General features: G+C 43.0%; 1 protein-coding gene across 10 annotated transcripts in view; it reads right to left on the bottom strand.

Moving 5' to 3' along the window:
• Positions 1 to 358: 358 nt before the first annotated feature.
• LOC125761436 (uncharacterized) overlaps positions 359 to 18,744 on the bottom strand; it is a 57,869-nt gene continuing 39,483 nt past the window's right edge. For 9 of the 10 annotated variants that reach the window (XM_049422560.1, XM_049422563.1, XM_049422570.1 and 6 more), the window contains exons 3-8: positions 13,795 to 13,981; positions 9,244 to 9,348; positions 6,385 to 6,519; positions 5,913 to 6,279; positions 3,405 to 3,547; positions 359 to 2,933 (exon numbers count right to left, since the gene is read on the bottom strand). In XM_049422560.1, coding sequence (XP_049278517.1) covers positions 2,775 to 2,933; positions 3,405 to 3,547; positions 5,913 to 6,279; positions 6,385 to 6,519; positions 9,244 to 9,348; positions 13,795 to 13,981 — 1,096 coding nt within the window. In that variant the 3' untranslated portion in view covers positions 359 to 2,774. The remainder of the gene's footprint in view (positions 2,934 to 3,404; positions 3,548 to 5,912; positions 6,280 to 6,384; positions 6,520 to 9,243; positions 9,349 to 13,794; positions 13,982 to 18,744) is intronic. The other variant, XM_049422569.1, reaches the window with a different exon arrangement.

The raw sequence follows: 18,744 nt of genomic DNA, 5'->3' as shown, positions 1-18,744 counted from the left end.
TTTGAATATTCTCAAATGGAATCTTTTAGTAGAACCTCAAGTTGTAAAATAAAGCATACCACATCCCTTGTTGCAGTTTGAACGAACCTATAAATAAACGTGATAGTATCAAACGAAACGGTACATCTTGGGCTTTTTGAATAAGGAATGATTAAAAGAGCTTTCCTAGTATTTGTAGATATTGCGCTGACGTCATGTTGCCTTTACTTTCGAAAACATCCGACAATTGATGATAGGGTGAGAAAGCAAAGCAACAAACTTCCTGTACCTTGCGCAAATAAACGAAGATAGAGAACAACGCCGTAATGTAACGCAGAAAGAAAACCGTACACATAAAGAAAGGTACCACTCCGAAGCATTAAACATTTAGCTGCAGATGATGCACCATTTTATTTTCTATCGAATCACCGAAAAGTTTCACCTCAATCACGCCTCAACTGTCCCCACCGCTGTTGCCGTTCTTATCGTTTCTCTATCTGTATTTTGCAATCTTCCCTTGCCGCGTTCGAAATACTTTGTCCATGGAATTATTAACGCTTTGTGAGCAGAATCCTGGAATTGTATACTCAGTAAGCTTTTCCTTCGCAAACACACACGCACGCACACGCACGCACACGCACGCACACACAATGGGACAATGGGACGTACAATAATTTTGGAAAATCATCTCGAAATGTGTTCTACGTTCTAAGCGTACCCTTCGTCACGTTTCTGTTTCATTCCAATATTCCGGTTCTGCTCACTTCACTTACAAATGTGCGCGTTTCGTTTGCTTCTCCTAACGAAAGCAACATCGATGTAACAATTGCTCTAAACAATGTTGGTAGTACCAAAACGGTGTGCCGTAAGCTCTCTGGTGTGTGTAGTTTGTTTTTTTATTTTTGCTTTATTATTCTCCTTTTGTAAGTGTTTGTCTATTTGTTCGATTTAGCTTCTTTAGCCTTCTGCCGCTGTCAGAAAGCTTAGCTAAGCGCTCCGAATGATTAAGTATCTACAATAATAGCTCTACACACTGCACACCGCTAAAAAGGGGACAAATTTGAACATGATTCTTTTTTTTTACAAGTTATAAAGTGGTGAAACGAATCACTTAAATTATGTTTAGAGATAATAGGGGCAAACGAACACAATATATTTTAGGTAACCGATTTTTTTTTGTGCTTTAATTTATGTTCCTCTTAGTTTCACAACGAAGTTTCCCTAGCTTGACCCTGGTTTTTGCAGTTTTTTTATGCTTTTTTTTCTTGTGTACTGATGGAACATTTTCTACTTATGTTGTACGCTGTGATGCAAAATATTTTCTTTTTCACATGATCCTACTCACCACCACCCCAGACAAAGCGATTAAAAACGACGAAATAATATTATAATTTTAAACAAACCACAAACGATCTTCCCATCACCATATTTTATACAATCGTTAAGCACAAAAGTGTCCTTTAATAATGATCGGCACAATGATTTTGTTGTTGTTGCTGCTTATGTCCATCCTTTCCCTTACCCGCCACATATCGGGAACCATTTTTGGGCAATAAAGGTTTCCGCACTAGTTGGTGTCCGTTGCGTTGAATGAAAATATAAACAATAAAAAATGTTTTACCAAAAAAAAAAGAAAAGGTAACCATGGATTTAAATTCAATCGTCCCGATAAAATAGCTTTCCCACCCAGTGTGAGGTGAATATAAACAATAACAGCAAATCCTCGCCCCAGATTGCAGCAGAGCAGAACACCAGCAGGCGTCGCTTTATGACGGTACAACACAAGCGCATGCATGCACACACACACACACTCACACACGTATGTACGCATGGTTGTAAAAAGTAATTTACACCTTGACCCACAACAAAATCATTGGCTTTCCGTTTATAGGATGGGTGGCTGGATAGAATCCACCATTCCACCCTATAGAACAACCTCCTGCTGCCTTCCGATGCCACCAATCAAGGATATGTTTGCACGATGTGTCACGTCCATCACTGGAGGGGTTTTTTTTTTCTCCGATCGGTCCATAAACTTCGATGACCAGCCAGAATCGTTACGGACGTCGTTCGGTTAAATCAGATCCAGCCCAGCCCCGGGGCTTTGCATCGGTTTCGTTTTATTTGAGTGTTCCTGTTTCTTTTTTTTGAGTTTCTATTCGAATACCGCACAAGATTGAAGCATTCAAGTTTGGGCTTGGGTAGTTCGGCTTGCCGGTCGGTGTGGCAGCCGAAACCAATAAAACGGTAATGGGTGCAACATAACCTGGTTGCTGGTAGCTGGGAGCTATGAGTGTGTGAAGAAATGCGAAAGCACACACATACGCCAAGGAAACCCAGCACCGCAAGCATGAACACGAACCGAATACCGGAATAGGAAACGGTTGGGCTAAAACGGATTCGAATGAAAGGAGCTTTATGACTCTCTCGGAAGCATTTACGCCCCCTTTTTTTTTTTTGCTTTTCCAACCTTCCAGGGAAATGGAAGTAATAGAACACACAAAAAATCCCTAACCTTCAATGGTTTATAAGCTTTTGCGTTCTGGACATAAGAAAACAAAACAAAAAAAAGGGATGAGAAAACAAAACAACAAGTTGCGTTCTGGCTTAACGCAATATGTAAACCTGATGCTGGACAAACTAAACATGGTAAACGGTAAAACAGAGGGTTTTCATGTGTTCCAGCCGATGATGATGCGCTCCCGTCTGCCTAATATTATGCCGCACGAAATGATTTCGCCTTGTAGCCATGGGAACCAGCACGGATGGGAAAACGAAATGGGTCCGCGATGTGTTTACTGTGATGGTTGCTGCTGTTGCTGTTGCTGCTGCTGCTGGGACTGTCTTCTGCAGGCGTTGTTCTTCGACAGGTCCGATTCGGAATTTTTCAGCTCCATCGCCAACTTGTAGCCGAGCTCGGGGCGACGGTCCCGCCCTTCCACCATGGCTTTGACCTGAAACCGGAAGAACAAGAAGCAAACAAATGGGTGGAAAACAATGCATCAAACGGAAAGAGGAACAGCAAAAGCGAGATGAGATAAATCTTCGCAACATGGATCGGTCGTAGTGATCGGAAAAGTGGCCAAAAAATAAATACACGCTTTTCGAGTGCTTGAGAAACACGATGAGAGTTGGTACGGAAACGGCTGAGAGGGAGTTTCCCCATTCCGGGGTTTCACTCTTTGTTGGTTCTTCCAACCGGAACACTCACTACCAGCGGGTAGAGGGTTCGGATGAATCCGAAAGCTTCGGTATTCAATTTTAGGAGTTGGTAATTTTGCTGAGTGCTCTTATGTGTTTTCTTTTCCCGCATTTTCCAATCTCGCACTGTAGTCCCTTTTGGATAGTAATTAATTTCCCTTTTTTCGTCCAGAATAGCGTGAAGGGGCAGTGGGCGGCTTTTTTCACCCTCATTGCAAACTTACCTCGCGGGATGAAACGATGACGCCATTGCTCGAAATTACCGTCTGCTTGGTGCTCTCGATGTCATTCAGATCGACGCCCCGGCAACAGTCGTCGATCAGTATTGTCCGGTAGCCGGCCGACAGCGCATCGATGGCTGTTGCACCTGTGCAAAGTAGTTGAAAGCGTAAAATTCGGATGAAATTTCAGAGTCCGCATGTAGTGTGCTGCGAAGGAAGGGCTGCATGGATGCGACAATTTGGATGGAAAAACAGCGACGAGGGGAAGCAATGGCACGCTCGGACCAGCCTATTAGTAGATTAATTTGGTAGATTTTCATTTATTTAATGAAGCACTCTACCGCAACCTCCCAATACCTGCCAGTTTGTACCCTTGCCCATGGTGAGTTCAGTTTGATTCATCTGAAGCGGTTTTGTAATCTTTCTCGCTCTCGCTTTCAGCTTCCTTGTTTTGCATCCGTTCACTATTTTTAATGCACTGTGCCTGAGGGTTTGTTCTAACGTATTTTTTTTTTCTCCATCGTGTTTGCTATTAAAGGTGTAGCAAAAGCAAACCCCATGCATACGAGAGATGCGCATCCTTACTACTATTGCGCTACTACGAGGTTTGGGTGACTACGCCGGAAATGACCTCGATCCGAAAGCACGGGTGAAAGAGCTCGTACCTGATTTTTCTCCCCTTTTTTTTTAGTGCCAAAAGGGTTTGATGAGTGGGTTGAAGTTCGATTTAATTTCCTTACTTACGAGGAAATTGAATCATTTCCCAGAGTCCGTTTTACGTTCGCTTCTTTTTGCTCGTTCATTTTATTTCAAACAACAAGTAATGAGATTTCAATGAAAATATCACATTGCAAAGAAAAATGTAAAATGTGGCTTTTTTTTAGTAATCATTTTATCCGTTTTTGTACATTCTTGTTATGCTTCAATGGAGATGGTAATTTTCAATAGTATTTGTAGTGAACCACCATTTAAGAATGCTTTGCAATACATTCTTCCCATAAGCTACAAACTGTGTGTCCATCTTCAATGCCGCTTAGGTATAGTATCGCTAAACGGCGATAATGAAATAGTATGAAACGTTTTCACATGGCGGTGTAAAACATTTCGAGAAAATCGATAGCTATTTGTGCGCTTAAACGTCTAGTGTACGCTAGAGGGCGCCAACCATGCTGCATACGAACGATCTGTCAAGATTGAAACAAACTTAATTACTGAGTACGTGGTCGAAATTGAAAATGGCAATGCGGCCGCTAGTATGCTCTGTCTGAGCACAGCTTCAACCGCGTATCGCGCACTAATGCACAACGGTCACTCGTTAGAATGGGTGTCCAAAATGTTGCTATTTGCTTTTTTTTGCATTATAGTAATTTATTCAAGTTTGTGAATGAAGCAATGGAAAGTATAATTTTGGTTCAGTTGTTTTTAATGTATAAAGAGGCTTCATGATGTAAAATTGCGCTCAATTACATAACGTTTAAACGTATTAAATGAAACATCAATATTGTATGAAGTACCATGCGTCTCCAACAAGGCGGTGGTGAAATATTTTTTTAAAAGTTTATGTTGCATTTGTGTGTTTTTCTTCCAACGTATGGAATTATGATTTAAAAGGGATTTATTAATTTCAAAGAACCACATCTCAGCGAAACAGTACTAATTCAAACATCAAAGTTTTATGAAGTACCATGCGCCTCCATCAAGGTGTTATTCGCAAACATTACGGTACCGAGTTGGAATCAAAAAATATGATTTAGTAGCGATTTAATAATTATTTCTAGGGGTGGCCCGGTGGTGTATGTGATAAACGGCGTCGGTCCACATAGCAGAACGGGGTTTCAAATCCCATCCGCATCGTCTACCCGTAACACGGACTGACTATCCTGCTACGTGGTAAAATAAGTCTTGATACGGCCAAGCCGTTCTAACTGAACAAGAAGAAGAAGAAGAAGTAATGATTATTTCCATATTGCAAAGAACCATAACTCAGCGAAACAGTATTAATTCAAACACCAACGTTTTATGAAGTACCATGCGCCTCCATTAAGTTGGTAATCGCACAGTTAGTGCAATATATTTTGGTAAATTTAACCCAAGTAGGGAAAACAATGCTATACTGGGTCAGAAGAAAAATTATAATTTAAAATAGATTTAATCACAATTTCCATTTCGGAATGCTAAAAATGCTGTCCGATATAAACTATTAAAATCTAACAAAACCAGCTCTGGAAGACTATCGAGTCAAACAATATTTTTTAACCCCAAACACGCACACAATGTACCCGTTGTGAAATGATACAACAACCGCAGCAATTCCGATTCTTCAATTCCGCCTGGTCGATTTTAAGTTTATGCAATTCGATTTCGAATCCACGAGCAGATAATGAGTGCGATTGGTAGTTTTTTTTTTTTGGTTTGTTTTGTGCGCACTTCCCCGTCTTGCATAACTATTTAGCAGAATCCGGTAACAACATTATTGTGCCGTCTGCGTCTGCTTGCCAGCTTGTAACTTACCGACACACACGTCGTACGCTAGTCCACACACGTAGATGTCGGTTGAGCCTTTAAGCCGCAGCTGAGCGCACAGTGTCGTGTCGGAGAGCTTCTTGTTGTCCCAGAACACCGAGTACGAGTCCACCTCCGGGTTAGTGCCTTTATACACCTTCACACCGTGCTCGACAACCTGCAACGGATGGGAAAGCGGTGAATTTGATAAGCAAAAAGGTTCCTCACCATTCATCCTTCGACTCACCTTTAAATCTTTATGCAGCTCGGAACCCCACGAATCTTGTACGCAGTGGCGTGGCCAAAGCCGTTGCTTCATCGGTGGTGGTCCGGCAAAAATGACCGTATCGTAAACCTGCGCGTTGTCCGCATTCAGCTGTGAGGAAGATGCGGGCGTTAGGAACGTTAATAAGTCAACCGGAAAAGTAAAGAAGTACTGATAACGAGAAGAAAAACGCAACACAGAGGTCTCGCAACTTACCGGACTGGTCGGATGAATAGGACGCTGTTTGATGTTGTCGATGAAGGAAACGTGATCGCTCGGGTGCCAATCCAGCGAGTAAAACACCGCATCGAAGTCAACCGTATCCAGCAGCTTATTGATCGGCTCGATAACCTAACCGAGAGCATGGTGTGTCAGTGGGAAAAAGCAAGAAAAGAAAGGAGAAAAATAGGCAGACATTGAAATGTTGATACACTGCCACGATGACGGCACGTTGGTTTCAATTTCAACGCCTCGAACGCGATCCGATCCTGACAGCTGTCGTAATTTAATTCACCGTTCACCGGTGGGCACTTCATGCCCGTGCGGCGGGCAGTACGTGAGAGAATACAAAAATCTGACGGCCTTTCAGTGTCCGCGGGCTACTGTCAGCGATGTCACGCAAGTCACGCAAACGTACCCGTCCGAGGATACATCAGTGCGTACAAAATGGAGTCTTAATGAACGATCGGTGGTAAGAGCGTGGGCTTAATAAGTGTTCTCACTCAGTGGGACCATCGTGCGGGCAACAGGTTATGGGTGTGGTTTACTTTATTTAGGAAGCAAAAGATAAGACATTCGTCTACCCAGTGCACACTGGTGGATCAGCATGGCTTAAAACGTCATAATGGCGATGGTAAGCTTGATGAGCTCACTTGAGGCCAAATTTTAGAACGCTTCGCTCATTGATTCGAACGTGGCACATTCATTAATCACGTACACCTCACCCGAATGTTGTTACCCATCCTCAAACTGCGCACATCTCAAAACAAATTTCTAAACCCATGTTTGTCACCCCGGGCCAACAGGGCAGAGAAGAAGATTGTTTGCGTTTAAAAATTACGTCACTACGCTGCGGACAACATCAATCTTCTACCAGGGCAGCACATGCCCTCCCCCAAAACCTGTGCTCACGTCTTTGGCATTAATTACACATCATAAATGTTGCGTTTTGCTGGCACCATTCTTAGGAACAAACCCCGAGCCTTCTGCCTGCTACATCCTGCTTTGTCCCCCTATCATCATCAACACGAGAAGGAAAACTATCGAAAGTTTTGCATCGAACACAAAAGGAAGTTAATTAACGTCCGTCGTCTCACGAACCAGCGGACCAGCTTGAAGCTGTATGGACCATCTTATAGCTTCTCCTTATCTGCGTTCGCACAGTCCACACCCTGGCACATCGGGGTTCCACCAACCAACGGCCTCGGTTTGACAAACTGACCTTTCACATCGGGCAGGCCCCAACAGCCGGAGTATATTAAATTTCCGAGCACGGATTGGCATCCGCTCCGGTGCGGGTACGTGTGTGTGTGTTTGTATTTGTGCATCGTTGCGATAGACGTAGAAGCAGCATCCTGGGTGTGTGTTTTTTTGTTTTTTTGCACACTACCCCAACAGAATGGAGAAGGTGCTAAAAACCTCGAAACTCGTCGCATCTTTCACTCTTGGCCGGTGTGGTTCCTCGACAGCCGGGCAAACATCAGCCGACCAAGGATCTCATACACGCTGCTAAAGATAAGCCTTAAAAGCAAACGAACTTCACCAGCTCCAACAGCAGGAGCAGGAGGAGACCTTTCGACCTGCACCTTTTGTTTACCAATCTGCGTCGTTACCTTCTCTGCCGTTCCATTTCACATCACCCATCTCCCACATTGTCTGCGTGGCCGTGTGGCGTGTGTGTGTTAATGTGTTGACTTGTTCCCGATGGAACCAGCACAACCCAAGTCATTTCATCCGGCATCTTAAAATGGCGCCTACACTTGCAAGTTGAAAATAGCCATCCTTTCATCGTTGGTCGTCCCATCCGATTCCTTGCGGCGATGCATCTGCATGGTTTGTTGCGTGCAAACGTACGCGACAGAGAGGGAGAGACCCAGGTCAAAAGTGGTCCGGACGATACCGGCCCCGGAGTAGGAAATGTAGCTACAAATTGAGGATATTGCATGGTGGCAGTAGCATACGAGGGGGAAAAAAAGGTCACCAACCGGGGTGCCCCTTTTAGCTTGTGTTTCCCATTGCTGTCAACTCGCTTGGCGAAAATGGTCGGGGCGAGTCGGCAGACGAATGGAAATTCCAGTGCACGTTTTATCGAACCTTTAGCAACGAGCTCGATATTGTTTTCAGCGACGCTTGAACCTCAGCATAATGATACGGTCTAGACCCAGGAAGCGGAGAGTAGTTTAGCACGAACTGGATGGTGCTAATGCAGGTTGTGGACAATGTGTTTCTCGTCAACTGTTTTAAATCTGTTTAGAAACGCAACTCCAGTGCACAAATTATTTTTTGTTGTGAGTCGTTGAACGACTCAAATTTTTAGAAAGAAGTCTTTCTTTATAAATAAGATCAAATCATTGTAAACAAAATTGGAAAACCGATGAAATACGGAAGGAGTAAATAAAAGCATATGTTTTTAAATCAACTTTCTGAAAGTAAGATCAACTTCATGAATCTTACGAAAAGAGTCTTTGAAGAGTCGTTCAAATCAAGAGTCGAGTCTCAAAAGATTCATTCGTTCTCATAGATTCCCGCAGATAAATGAATCTTAAATATTGCAGTTAAGAGTCATTTCTCCAGTTTAAAGTCGTGAATCGGAATCACTCAACACTACTCGTTAGGACATTCATATGACATAACTAAACAATTTACAATAGTGCAGGCAAAATAATTACCAATACCAAAATAATCAATCATAAATAAAATTAAGTTAATCATTTGTATTTAATTTTAAATTAATCAAAACTTCAACACTCGTTCGACCCTAATCCCTAATCCAAAATCTCCATCTCCTAAAGGCGATAACGTATTAATAGTTGACAGTGTTGTTAATTTTAACGTCCATCAACAGCGGTTACCTACCTCCAGTCCGTTCTGCTGTGCGCTGCAGTTGCTGATGTTAAGCGAACCGCTGATGAAGTCGTTCTGAACGTCGACGATGAGAAAAGCGCTGATGGGACGCACGATCTGCAACGAAAAGAAACCGGATAAACGGAAAGCGTGGTAGAAAAAAAACTTCACATCGAAAATAAGAAGACACTTATACGGTAGGAAAGCTGTTTTTTAAGCAGCAAACAAACCGCATGAAGAGGAAAAAAATGACAAAAAAAAAACAAATCCATCTCACACCAGGGAAAGCTGCAACTCATCACGGGAACCGCTACAACGTTGTTTGTAGCGCATTTAAACCACGCGCGCGCGTGTGTGTGTGTGTGTTACGGTCATATCCTGGCAACCAATAAGCCATGTCCATTATATACGTTTTCATGCCACAACATCAACAACAACAACAACAGCCAAAAAAAAAGAGGAAAGACGAAAAGGTACCGTGTTCTACAAAAGCCACCCTCGGGGCGGATGTATCTTTTCTATCGTACTCATTATACCCGCTTTTGCATAATAGGACACCCGGACTTCCCGCCGATGAAGCGATAAAAAGGGAATGTGGAAAAGAAGAAAAAAAAAACAACAACACATTCCTATGGTCGGTTCCACAAGCGCAAAAACGGCAAATAGATGGTAGGCGAACTACTACCATGTGTGGCCACACCGACACAAAAAAGCCACTTCTCATGTGTCGAAAACCTTTCCGGAAGATAAAATCCTCTCACGTCACGTAATCGCCCCCGGTCGGCGTGTGTGTGTGTGTGAGAGATCCTTCTCACAAAATTATCATCAATCAAACCGTTTATCCCCGCGTGATGCACGTTTCAAACGACGAACGGTGGATAGGGAACGGAAAGGTGGTTCATGTTCTTGCCCATCGTTGTCTCACGTCTCACGCACACGGTAACGTTTGCCCGGCCTCAGTGTGAAAGATATTTCACCGAACTGGGTACTTTGATTGTCCGTACCCGGGGTCTACTCCGTGACGAGTGTCGTCTTGTCTGATGTTACCGCAAAACGTACAACCATCGAGGCTGCACAAGTGTGTGCCAGCTTTTTTTTTGTTCCAGACGCGCAACACGACGACGTACGCCCAACACACACACACACCGGAGGGATCGAGTTATTTTAAACAAAACGCTTTGCTGGACGCCCAACACAGTCGGTGGCCCAACACTGGATGCTTGAGCTGCATCGGATATGCAGCGTTGCGGTTGGACGAGTTTGACTTCACCCGATTGTGGCTCATTTGGTGTACCGTTCACCAAACACACCCCGGACAGAAACAAACGAAAAAATGTGGGTACACCGTACTACTACACCCCCAGAAACAACCCCTTGACCAACATTATCCGGTATGCTCTTGGCGTCATTATACTGATGGGATTGTGCTTTTTTCCGTTGTAGGCGGTACCGGCGGGAGGGTTTTTTTTTTTTGGTTTCGTTTCGTCCGCTCGAGGGTGTTGTTTGAAGCGAACACTGTTCGAGTTGAAGGAGCGTGTTAAGTGTCCGTGTACTGTGAACAAACTGTGAAGAACGCACTGCAGTACCTCCTACTTCAATTTCACACAAAAAAAAGAAGGTTTGCAAAAATTCAGAACAAGCGCACTCAGGTTGGCACTTCATTTCACGCAATGCTTTTCCGGCCGGTTCAGTTGGTATTGGCCATACACACTTCATTTCCTCCCTCCCGAAATAATGAAGGTTGTGTTGAAATCGAGTTTGCAAATCGAACCGATTTTTACCGGTCCTATTCGTTACGGGTAGAGCTTCTTGAACGCGGAAGTCGGGAACACCTTTACCAGAACCCTGATAGCGTGTGCAATCGCTAAAGCAATGTGTCCCGAGCCAGGAACTGGGAGCGTAAAAATCGAACCTGCCTCACCTAATCGAAGCAATGTGCGTATTATTGGGTGAAATAAAACTACACAGTACGTTAAGGTTGGCAAAAAATAAAACATTCCAATCATGAAACTTCTTTAAGGCTTTCGCCATAAGTCGTTTCGATCACAGATAGACACACAGAGTGGATGGTGTTTTTCCCCCCCGCATGAGAGGGAATATACACGCTTCCCATAACAGGGGAGAGGCTTCTAAAACCCCAACGGCACAAGGAAAAGAAGGTAACCTACCTTGGCAAAATGAATTCGTCCGCAAGCGAAACGTTTCAAGCTTAGCAATGAGGTTGGTTGCTTAAACGGCTAGCTAATGGAGCAATAGATGACTTCATCAACTTTTGCGGCAGAACTGCAGAAGGTGAGGTCTAATTTATTGACGAGCAGATTTTCTCGTATTGCTTACTTCCTCAAGTGACTAATACCACCAAATGCTTTGCTATTTTTTTCCCCCGATGGGAGACGGAAGAAGCATGTCATGGTGGAAGGAAATGGGGATTTGAAGGGTTTTTTTTCACTCGTGTGTGAAAAACCTCGGACATAAATCAGCAAAAACCAAATTAATTTTCCTCCGATCAATCTAACCTGCTTGCAATGGAGAGCGTTATCTGTTCGGTACGATTTAATTGAATGATTATAATTTTATTTTACAGTTAAATTACGACCATCGTTTCATATTTACGCTTTTTTATCTTCTCTCCAGTTCTCATATAAAATTTACCACAATAATGCTACCGAAAAAAACTCCCCCTCGCGCCACCGTCCGCCCCAAAAATGGTTCTGGGTGCAGTAGCGATAGCTATTCGCGTTTGCTATCCGAAATCAAATATCGACATTTTAATTGATTTACTGTGTCTCCATTTCCATCTCGTGAAACTTTTGCCCGTGGTTTAATTAATGCGTACGTCAGTCGTAAATGTTAACAGCGAGTGCTCAACGCCCTTTTCCCTTTTTTGCACATTGATTGATAAGCCGACAAGCCGTTGACGTTGATTGAAATGGATGGAATTGTTTTATATGCGTGTGTTTTTTTCTTTCTTCTGTGTGCTTCACACTTCGACAGGAGTTGTATGATTTTGTAAAAATTTGAAATTTTTAGTCCATTGATTTATGCAAAATTGTGGGCACTGAAATTCCATTTTTTCATGCCATATCAGATGAAAGGAATGTTAGAATCCTTTGTCGTATTCTGTTTAATGGACATCGGTTTGACAATGGAAAATGCATGCCCAGTACTTTTTTCAAAAAGACATATTTGTCAATTTTAATTAATAATGTGCTCGTGCACACTGGCACAACTCTAATATGAAATAAATAAATATGGACATACCAACAGACCCGTCAATTTTACAATTTCAAAGGAAGCAATACATGTTTTTTAAATTCTATTTTCACTGCAAGTTTTCCTGTTTATCATAAGTATTACAAATCAAATGTTAGATGTGTTTAAATGAAAACGCCTAAAAGTATGCAAAACTGATAACATTATTTTCTTTATAAATTTTTTCTTCTCCTACCACTAAGTTGCTTTGCTCAAATGTTGATTTTCTTCGCCCCAAAAGTTGAGAAATCACCTCTGCACAATTTAAAAGCGGTTAAGCAGCGGTTGTTTGATGCAGCGTAGAAAATTAAACAGGGCAAACGAAAAGTCAATACTGCAAGGTCAGTTGCCTGCAGGATTGCATATCCCCGTCTCCGAAAGCCGAAAGTCATTCATGTGCCACGGCAGTCAAACCAGAACTGCCATTTCCGGAAGGAAATTGGGACTCCTATTATTGGATGGCGGATGGAACAGGTGGTGAGCTGTGCGACTTCAAATGCTTCGACTCATCCCGTACGGAATGAAGACAGATTGCTCTCGCCCGTCGCTCGACAACTGTCCGCGTCGCCGTTGCCGTTGCCGTTCCACCGGCAATCGAAGGACTCCTCAAACCGGAATGATTGATTTTCTTCCAAGCAATACTCCGGTGCCTGGGTACTTCTCCGGATTGGCTTTGGTTATACGTTACGAGCCAGATTTTTTTCTGTTCTTTTGCTTACTTTTTCTTCCGCTCCCCCTTTCTCATTTCATTGCTTCCTTCCCCCCCCCCCCCCCCCTCCTTGTTGGCCTTGAGCAGCATTCACTACCTAACACGATGGTGGTGGCCTTTGAACTAGTTCGCAGGGCGTACTTTTTTCTAGCTGCTCAAAGAACCAAACTCGTTCCATTTCCATTCCGAGCGCGAACGGAACGGGGTTTTTTGGGGGGTGCGGCGGGCTTTCTCCGCTGAAGGTTTACCACCCCGGAACAGAACGTTGATTGAAATCGATTGCCATTTTTGCACGTCCGGACTGGTGCGCGGGACGAAGGTACGATTCGCTAACGCGAGCGAGCGATTGAACTTGAACAACAACTGCAACCCACACAAAGCGCGTTATTACGTCACTTTGTCGTGTTGTTACTTTTTTTGGGAAATAAATTTAATTTCCATACACATTCCAGTGCACTGCACGGAAAAATGCTGGCCGGGAAATTTGATTTTCGCGGCAAAAACGTTATATAGAAATACAATCAATACACCTTCTGAGAGTTTGCCGAGGGCACAAGCCCTTTTTTTATTGCTTCTTTTTCCTATTTGGGTAGAACACTCACCGTCTTGATCCATTGGTTCCAGCAGAACTGGAACTCCTCCCGATCGATGTAGCCGTCCTCGTTCTTGTCGAACACGGCAAACATCTGCTCCAGACGATCGGACGGTACCACGTAGATGTGACCTTTATCATTCCGGAACAGTGCCCGACAGATCAGTGTAAACTCGTTCAGTGAAAGCCGATCATCTCTGTGAAGTAGAGTGAGTGAGAGAAACATTTAATGTATTTTATAAAAAAAAACTAACCCTTTTACGTACGCTGGATGCATAGGGAATGTGAGTACACGTACCTCCTTCTTTGGTTTTTCTTTTTGTTTCTGCCTTGACACTATGCTAAAGGTCAATGGGCAAGGTTTAATCGAAGTTTCTCTTCATGGTTCTACGGACGCGTCCCTGCACATTACATGCAGTTGAGCGAACTGCAAAAGTTTCTCCGCGAGACCGGCTCGTACCAAACGTACCGTTTATATGCATGTTGCGAAGGATTTTGGTGCGGGATGGTTTCCGAAAGGAAAACTTTCCTCCCTCCCCGCGAAGGGGGCGACTAGCGAAAACGCTCCGAACCGAAACCGTAGACGATGCAAATTAAATAAATCAATACGAAGTTTCTGTTTTTTGCTGCGTGCTTGTATAGGTGTAGGATTTTTAGTCGTATTCAAATTTTTTTTGTCCGACCCTCTCGGTCGGTTTACTGGAAGATGGTGAGTGAGCGAAATAAAAAGGGAAATGGTCTGGTCATGCAGACATTTCCTACCGCGAATAGAACCTTGAAAACAACAAGCCTAAAATGTCTGATTGACGTACATCGATACTGGCTGGTGGGTGGAAATAAATCCCGTCTGGGTGTTGATTTTCTACCCTGGTTATTTCCCCACCCTCCCTTCCTCCTTACCTCTCCACCTCCCGCGGTTGGTCAATTTTCCAACAGCCGTACAATCGCCGTTCCGCTTGCCTACCGGCGATGGGGATTGAATTTTATTTCGCACCATGAATAACTCAACTTTATAACTTTATTAGTGTCAGTTCCATTTGCGGACGCGGTGAACGTCCGCGTCCATCGACCATCAAGACCGAGTGAAAGCTTTCACCCTGTTCAGTTCTATTTGTTTCCTCCCCCCCCAATGTTGGCGCACGGTTTTTGCGGTGAGGATTATTTCATTTGAAAGCTGCACAGAAAATTGAGAAACGCTTCAGCATCTTGGGAATTGCGACAGTTTCAGTATCGGTAAGATTTTCTGATTTGTGCGCCACACATACATAGGGGCAAAGTTTGCAATTCGTACCCCGAGAAGTCGCTTGGCGATTCATCCTCTCTGCGCACAACCACCCCCCCCCCCCCCGTGCACACGTCAAACTCCGCCGGTTTGGACAACTTTATTTTATGGCAGCATGCTTGCGCCTTCCGTCCCATGGACAATTTATGGGTTTAATTTGCATATTTTTATGCTTCACCGCAATCGACACCGATTGCTTGCTGCTGACTTTGAAAGCGCTCAGCCGTCAGCGAAAGAGACAGAGAGAGAGAGAGAGAGAGAGAGAGAGAGAGACATGAAGTGTGAAACCTAGAAAGAGGCGAGAGTCAAAACAAAACGACATTCTTTCGGTACTGTCGCATCTCGTCCCGGGAGCAGTCCGGCGATCGGATGCACAGGCCGACACAATACTTGGCAATGATCAACCCAGCGATATGATTTTCTCTCATGCACAACTACTTGACAAACACCATTTTCACGGCGGATTGGCATTGAACAAACGAAAAAAAAAAATTAAGGATGAAAAATTATTTACTACTTCCATTTTTTCCCCTACCCCCAATCTGTGAAGAAACTGACTGCTGGGCAACTCAACTTTTGGGGTGGAAAACTTTTGCCCAGATTTATCCTACCTCGTTAAACGCGCCTCGTACCAAACCAAAACGGGTTGATGGTTGCAGTTTCTAATAGGATTGTGATTATGCTTCGGCATCCGGAACTGACGGTTCCATAGAAAATCATAATCGCTGAACCGGCGCTTATTGTCGCCGCCCATTGCCTTTTCTCTTTTATCGAAAATTATGCCACGACACGTCATCATCATCATCATCATCATCGTGACCGACGATGGCATCGCTCTTTCGCTTTGCAGAACACTGCAACAGTAAACGCTTCTGCAGTTAGCGCTAGTTTATCTCGAGAAATTCGTAGACTCGGTTCGTTCTTTCCCGCGCGACTGGTATGTGGAAGAACCCATCGTGCCGTATGGTATGGGTAAATATTACACTTTACCAAAGGAGAAAGTTTTCGTACGCTGAATGTGGGACGTGCGCACAAGAGTAAGTAACAAATCAAACGTTCCGTTTTCGGGGTTTGCTTTACACTGTTTTGAAGATAGGACAATTGTTTTCAATTAGGCATGTAAAAGCATTTGGAAACATGTAAATGAGTTAGACGAAATTAGGATGCCGCATCAGCAGTTTCGTATGTCACTTTTCAAGTCATGGCAACACTTTTGATTTATTGTTGGGGTAATAGAATATTATGTAAACCATGCTACGAAATTATTTCCCTAAAAATAACTGTGATATGGCAGCAGAAAAAGTACATTGCCTTGCTGTGTTGAACCAAGTTACCCAAGAAGCTTTTCCTATGCTTTTTAGCCTGAAACATGTCTTATTAAAGTTTTATCACAGATGTATTGAATCAAGCTTTCTATGCTACTGACCAGTTTTGTTTTCTTTAACTTCTTAAAAAGCTTTAAATTATTAAAAGTTAAATACGCTATTAAGTACGTCGTCAAGCTTATCTGTAGAAGCAGTTGAAGGATTTGTATCTGAGCATCAAATTAACTTTTCTACAAACTCCATTGTAGAGCAGCCATTTTTTTAATCAAACCATAAAAACTCAATGTATATAGATTTCTTAAAACCGAAGAAAGATTTATAGACATTAGCGAGTAAACAAAGGAGAGTAGATTTGATTTCTCTCACTAAGAACAAGATTTTAACAGCGTTTTGTAGAGTAGACTCTCTCAGCCATTACATAATTATGGTTATATACAACTTAGAATGTTATTTGGGTAGACAAGACTTTATTCCTTAGTACAAGTCCTTTGGACACTTTGGTAAAATATTGTGTTCTTTCGCTTTTCGTGGCTTTAAGATCATTTCGAAGCCTATTCAAAACATTTATTCACTACAATTAACGCTGTATTTAATATTCTTAAGTAATAAATATAACATGAATAATTGCGTGACTTGAATATTTTATGTCGTACATAATTACTCTATATTTTTATATTGCCAAACTTACGAAACACTAGCGAAACATTTGGCATGTTCTGCCGCATGCTTACAATCAACGAAAACCCCAATTCGATCCGATCGCTAAGATTTATCAGCAGCACAACTTTTCGTTCCACAATTCATCAAAACGACCATGCTGTGACTGGTTGAATGTAAAAAGAAAAGTTCCTAATGAAACTCACTCCACCCCAAAGGTGCACTGTTTTGAGCTTACCTCCGTGTTTTTTATGCCATAGCATGAGAAACGACAACTCTACAGCACCAGGGTGGTACTAGCCGAGATTGTATAATTGTAACAAATTTCGCTTTCCTGAGTGGGTCCTTCATAGGGCGTCATGGCGCAAACCCCCGTCGTGGTGGCAACCATTTTCGTGTCCATGGTACGAATGAATGATATGTATCTCGCAGAAGAGTAAGAAGCAAACCTTAAAAACAAGCTAATTTCAGCACATTTCGTACCCTTGCCAGTGTTTCTCAGGGACACACACCGGTGTAGATTTGGCCTCCCGATTACTGCTCAATTATCCAAGTTCAAACTCGTATAAATCTTCACACTGCGATGTTCCCCCCGACGTTTACGGGGGAAGGGATTTGCATGTTCAGCGGAAATTTAAAACTATTGGCGTTTTCCTCCCAGACAGAGGGAAAAGAGAAGAACTGAGGTAGGTCCTCCATCATGTACCGTCGTGTTCAAAACTGGCTGAAATTGATGCGGTAAAAGGGAGAAAAATAGTCGAGGTAAAAATGGTTAGAACGGCGAAGAGCGCCATAGTGGATTTTCGGAGCGGAAAAGGGACTAAACATGGGCCCGAAACGAAAGCTAACATCAGCAGTAGCGGCAGGATTCAATATCGTGTCGGAACGACGATTAGTTGTTTGCCAGAACCCGGAACCATTTTTCTTTTTCCCATCTCCACCCGGTGTTCGCTGACGTTCCGCCCTCCCCGGTTCCCCTTTTCGAGCTTCTAACGGGCGTGAGCATTCCCATGACGTAGGCATTTGTTTTGTGCCGTTTGACAACGCTCCGGGTAAAAGTTTTCCTCCCCGAACAAAACCAAACCATTTTACCCTTCCCCTAGCAGTGCTCAATCAATATCCGCTCTACACCTTTTTTCTTTCTTTATTTCTCATGAATAAGGGTAAAATTTTATGATTTTCACATTTTTACGTTTGTCATTCACTTCTTTTACAGTGAAAGAGAGAGAGAAAGTGAAAAATGAAAAGTCGATCAAAAGTCGATGATTATTGTAAAACTCGTAAAAAAATCTTACTTTCTGAATTCTGAGCAAGCAATAAACACAAGAGAAATTTATTTGTATTGCAAAATTGCAGTACCCCACCATATGGTGGATATTTGTTTTTAAAAACATTTTCTAGCTGCATACAGAACCGTTAATGGAGACGCCTGGTGGCTAACAAATAACATCCCATTGCCTTGGCTAGCCAATCCCCAGCGGGTTCTTAAGTACAAACCCCGAAACACTCCCGGATAATGGAATACAATTTTAAAATACACAACATGACGCGTTTGTAACCAAGTGCACCGGTTACCCGAGAGCGTAACAATGGTCATAAAAGTTTCTTTGCGCGCAATGAAACAAGCCACTACCGAATCGGTACGTATCACATGAATAATTGCACCCAGCTGCAGCGTGTCGTCGTTTTTAGCTTA

This window comes from Anopheles funestus, chromosome 2RL (genome assembly GCF_943734845.2).
Source record: "Anopheles funestus chromosome 2RL, idAnoFuneDA-416_04, whole genome shotgun sequence".
NCBI lineage: Eukaryota > Metazoa > Arthropoda > Insecta > Diptera > Culicidae > Anopheles > Anopheles funestus.
This window is presented reverse-complemented; position numbering and strand designations above follow the sequence as displayed.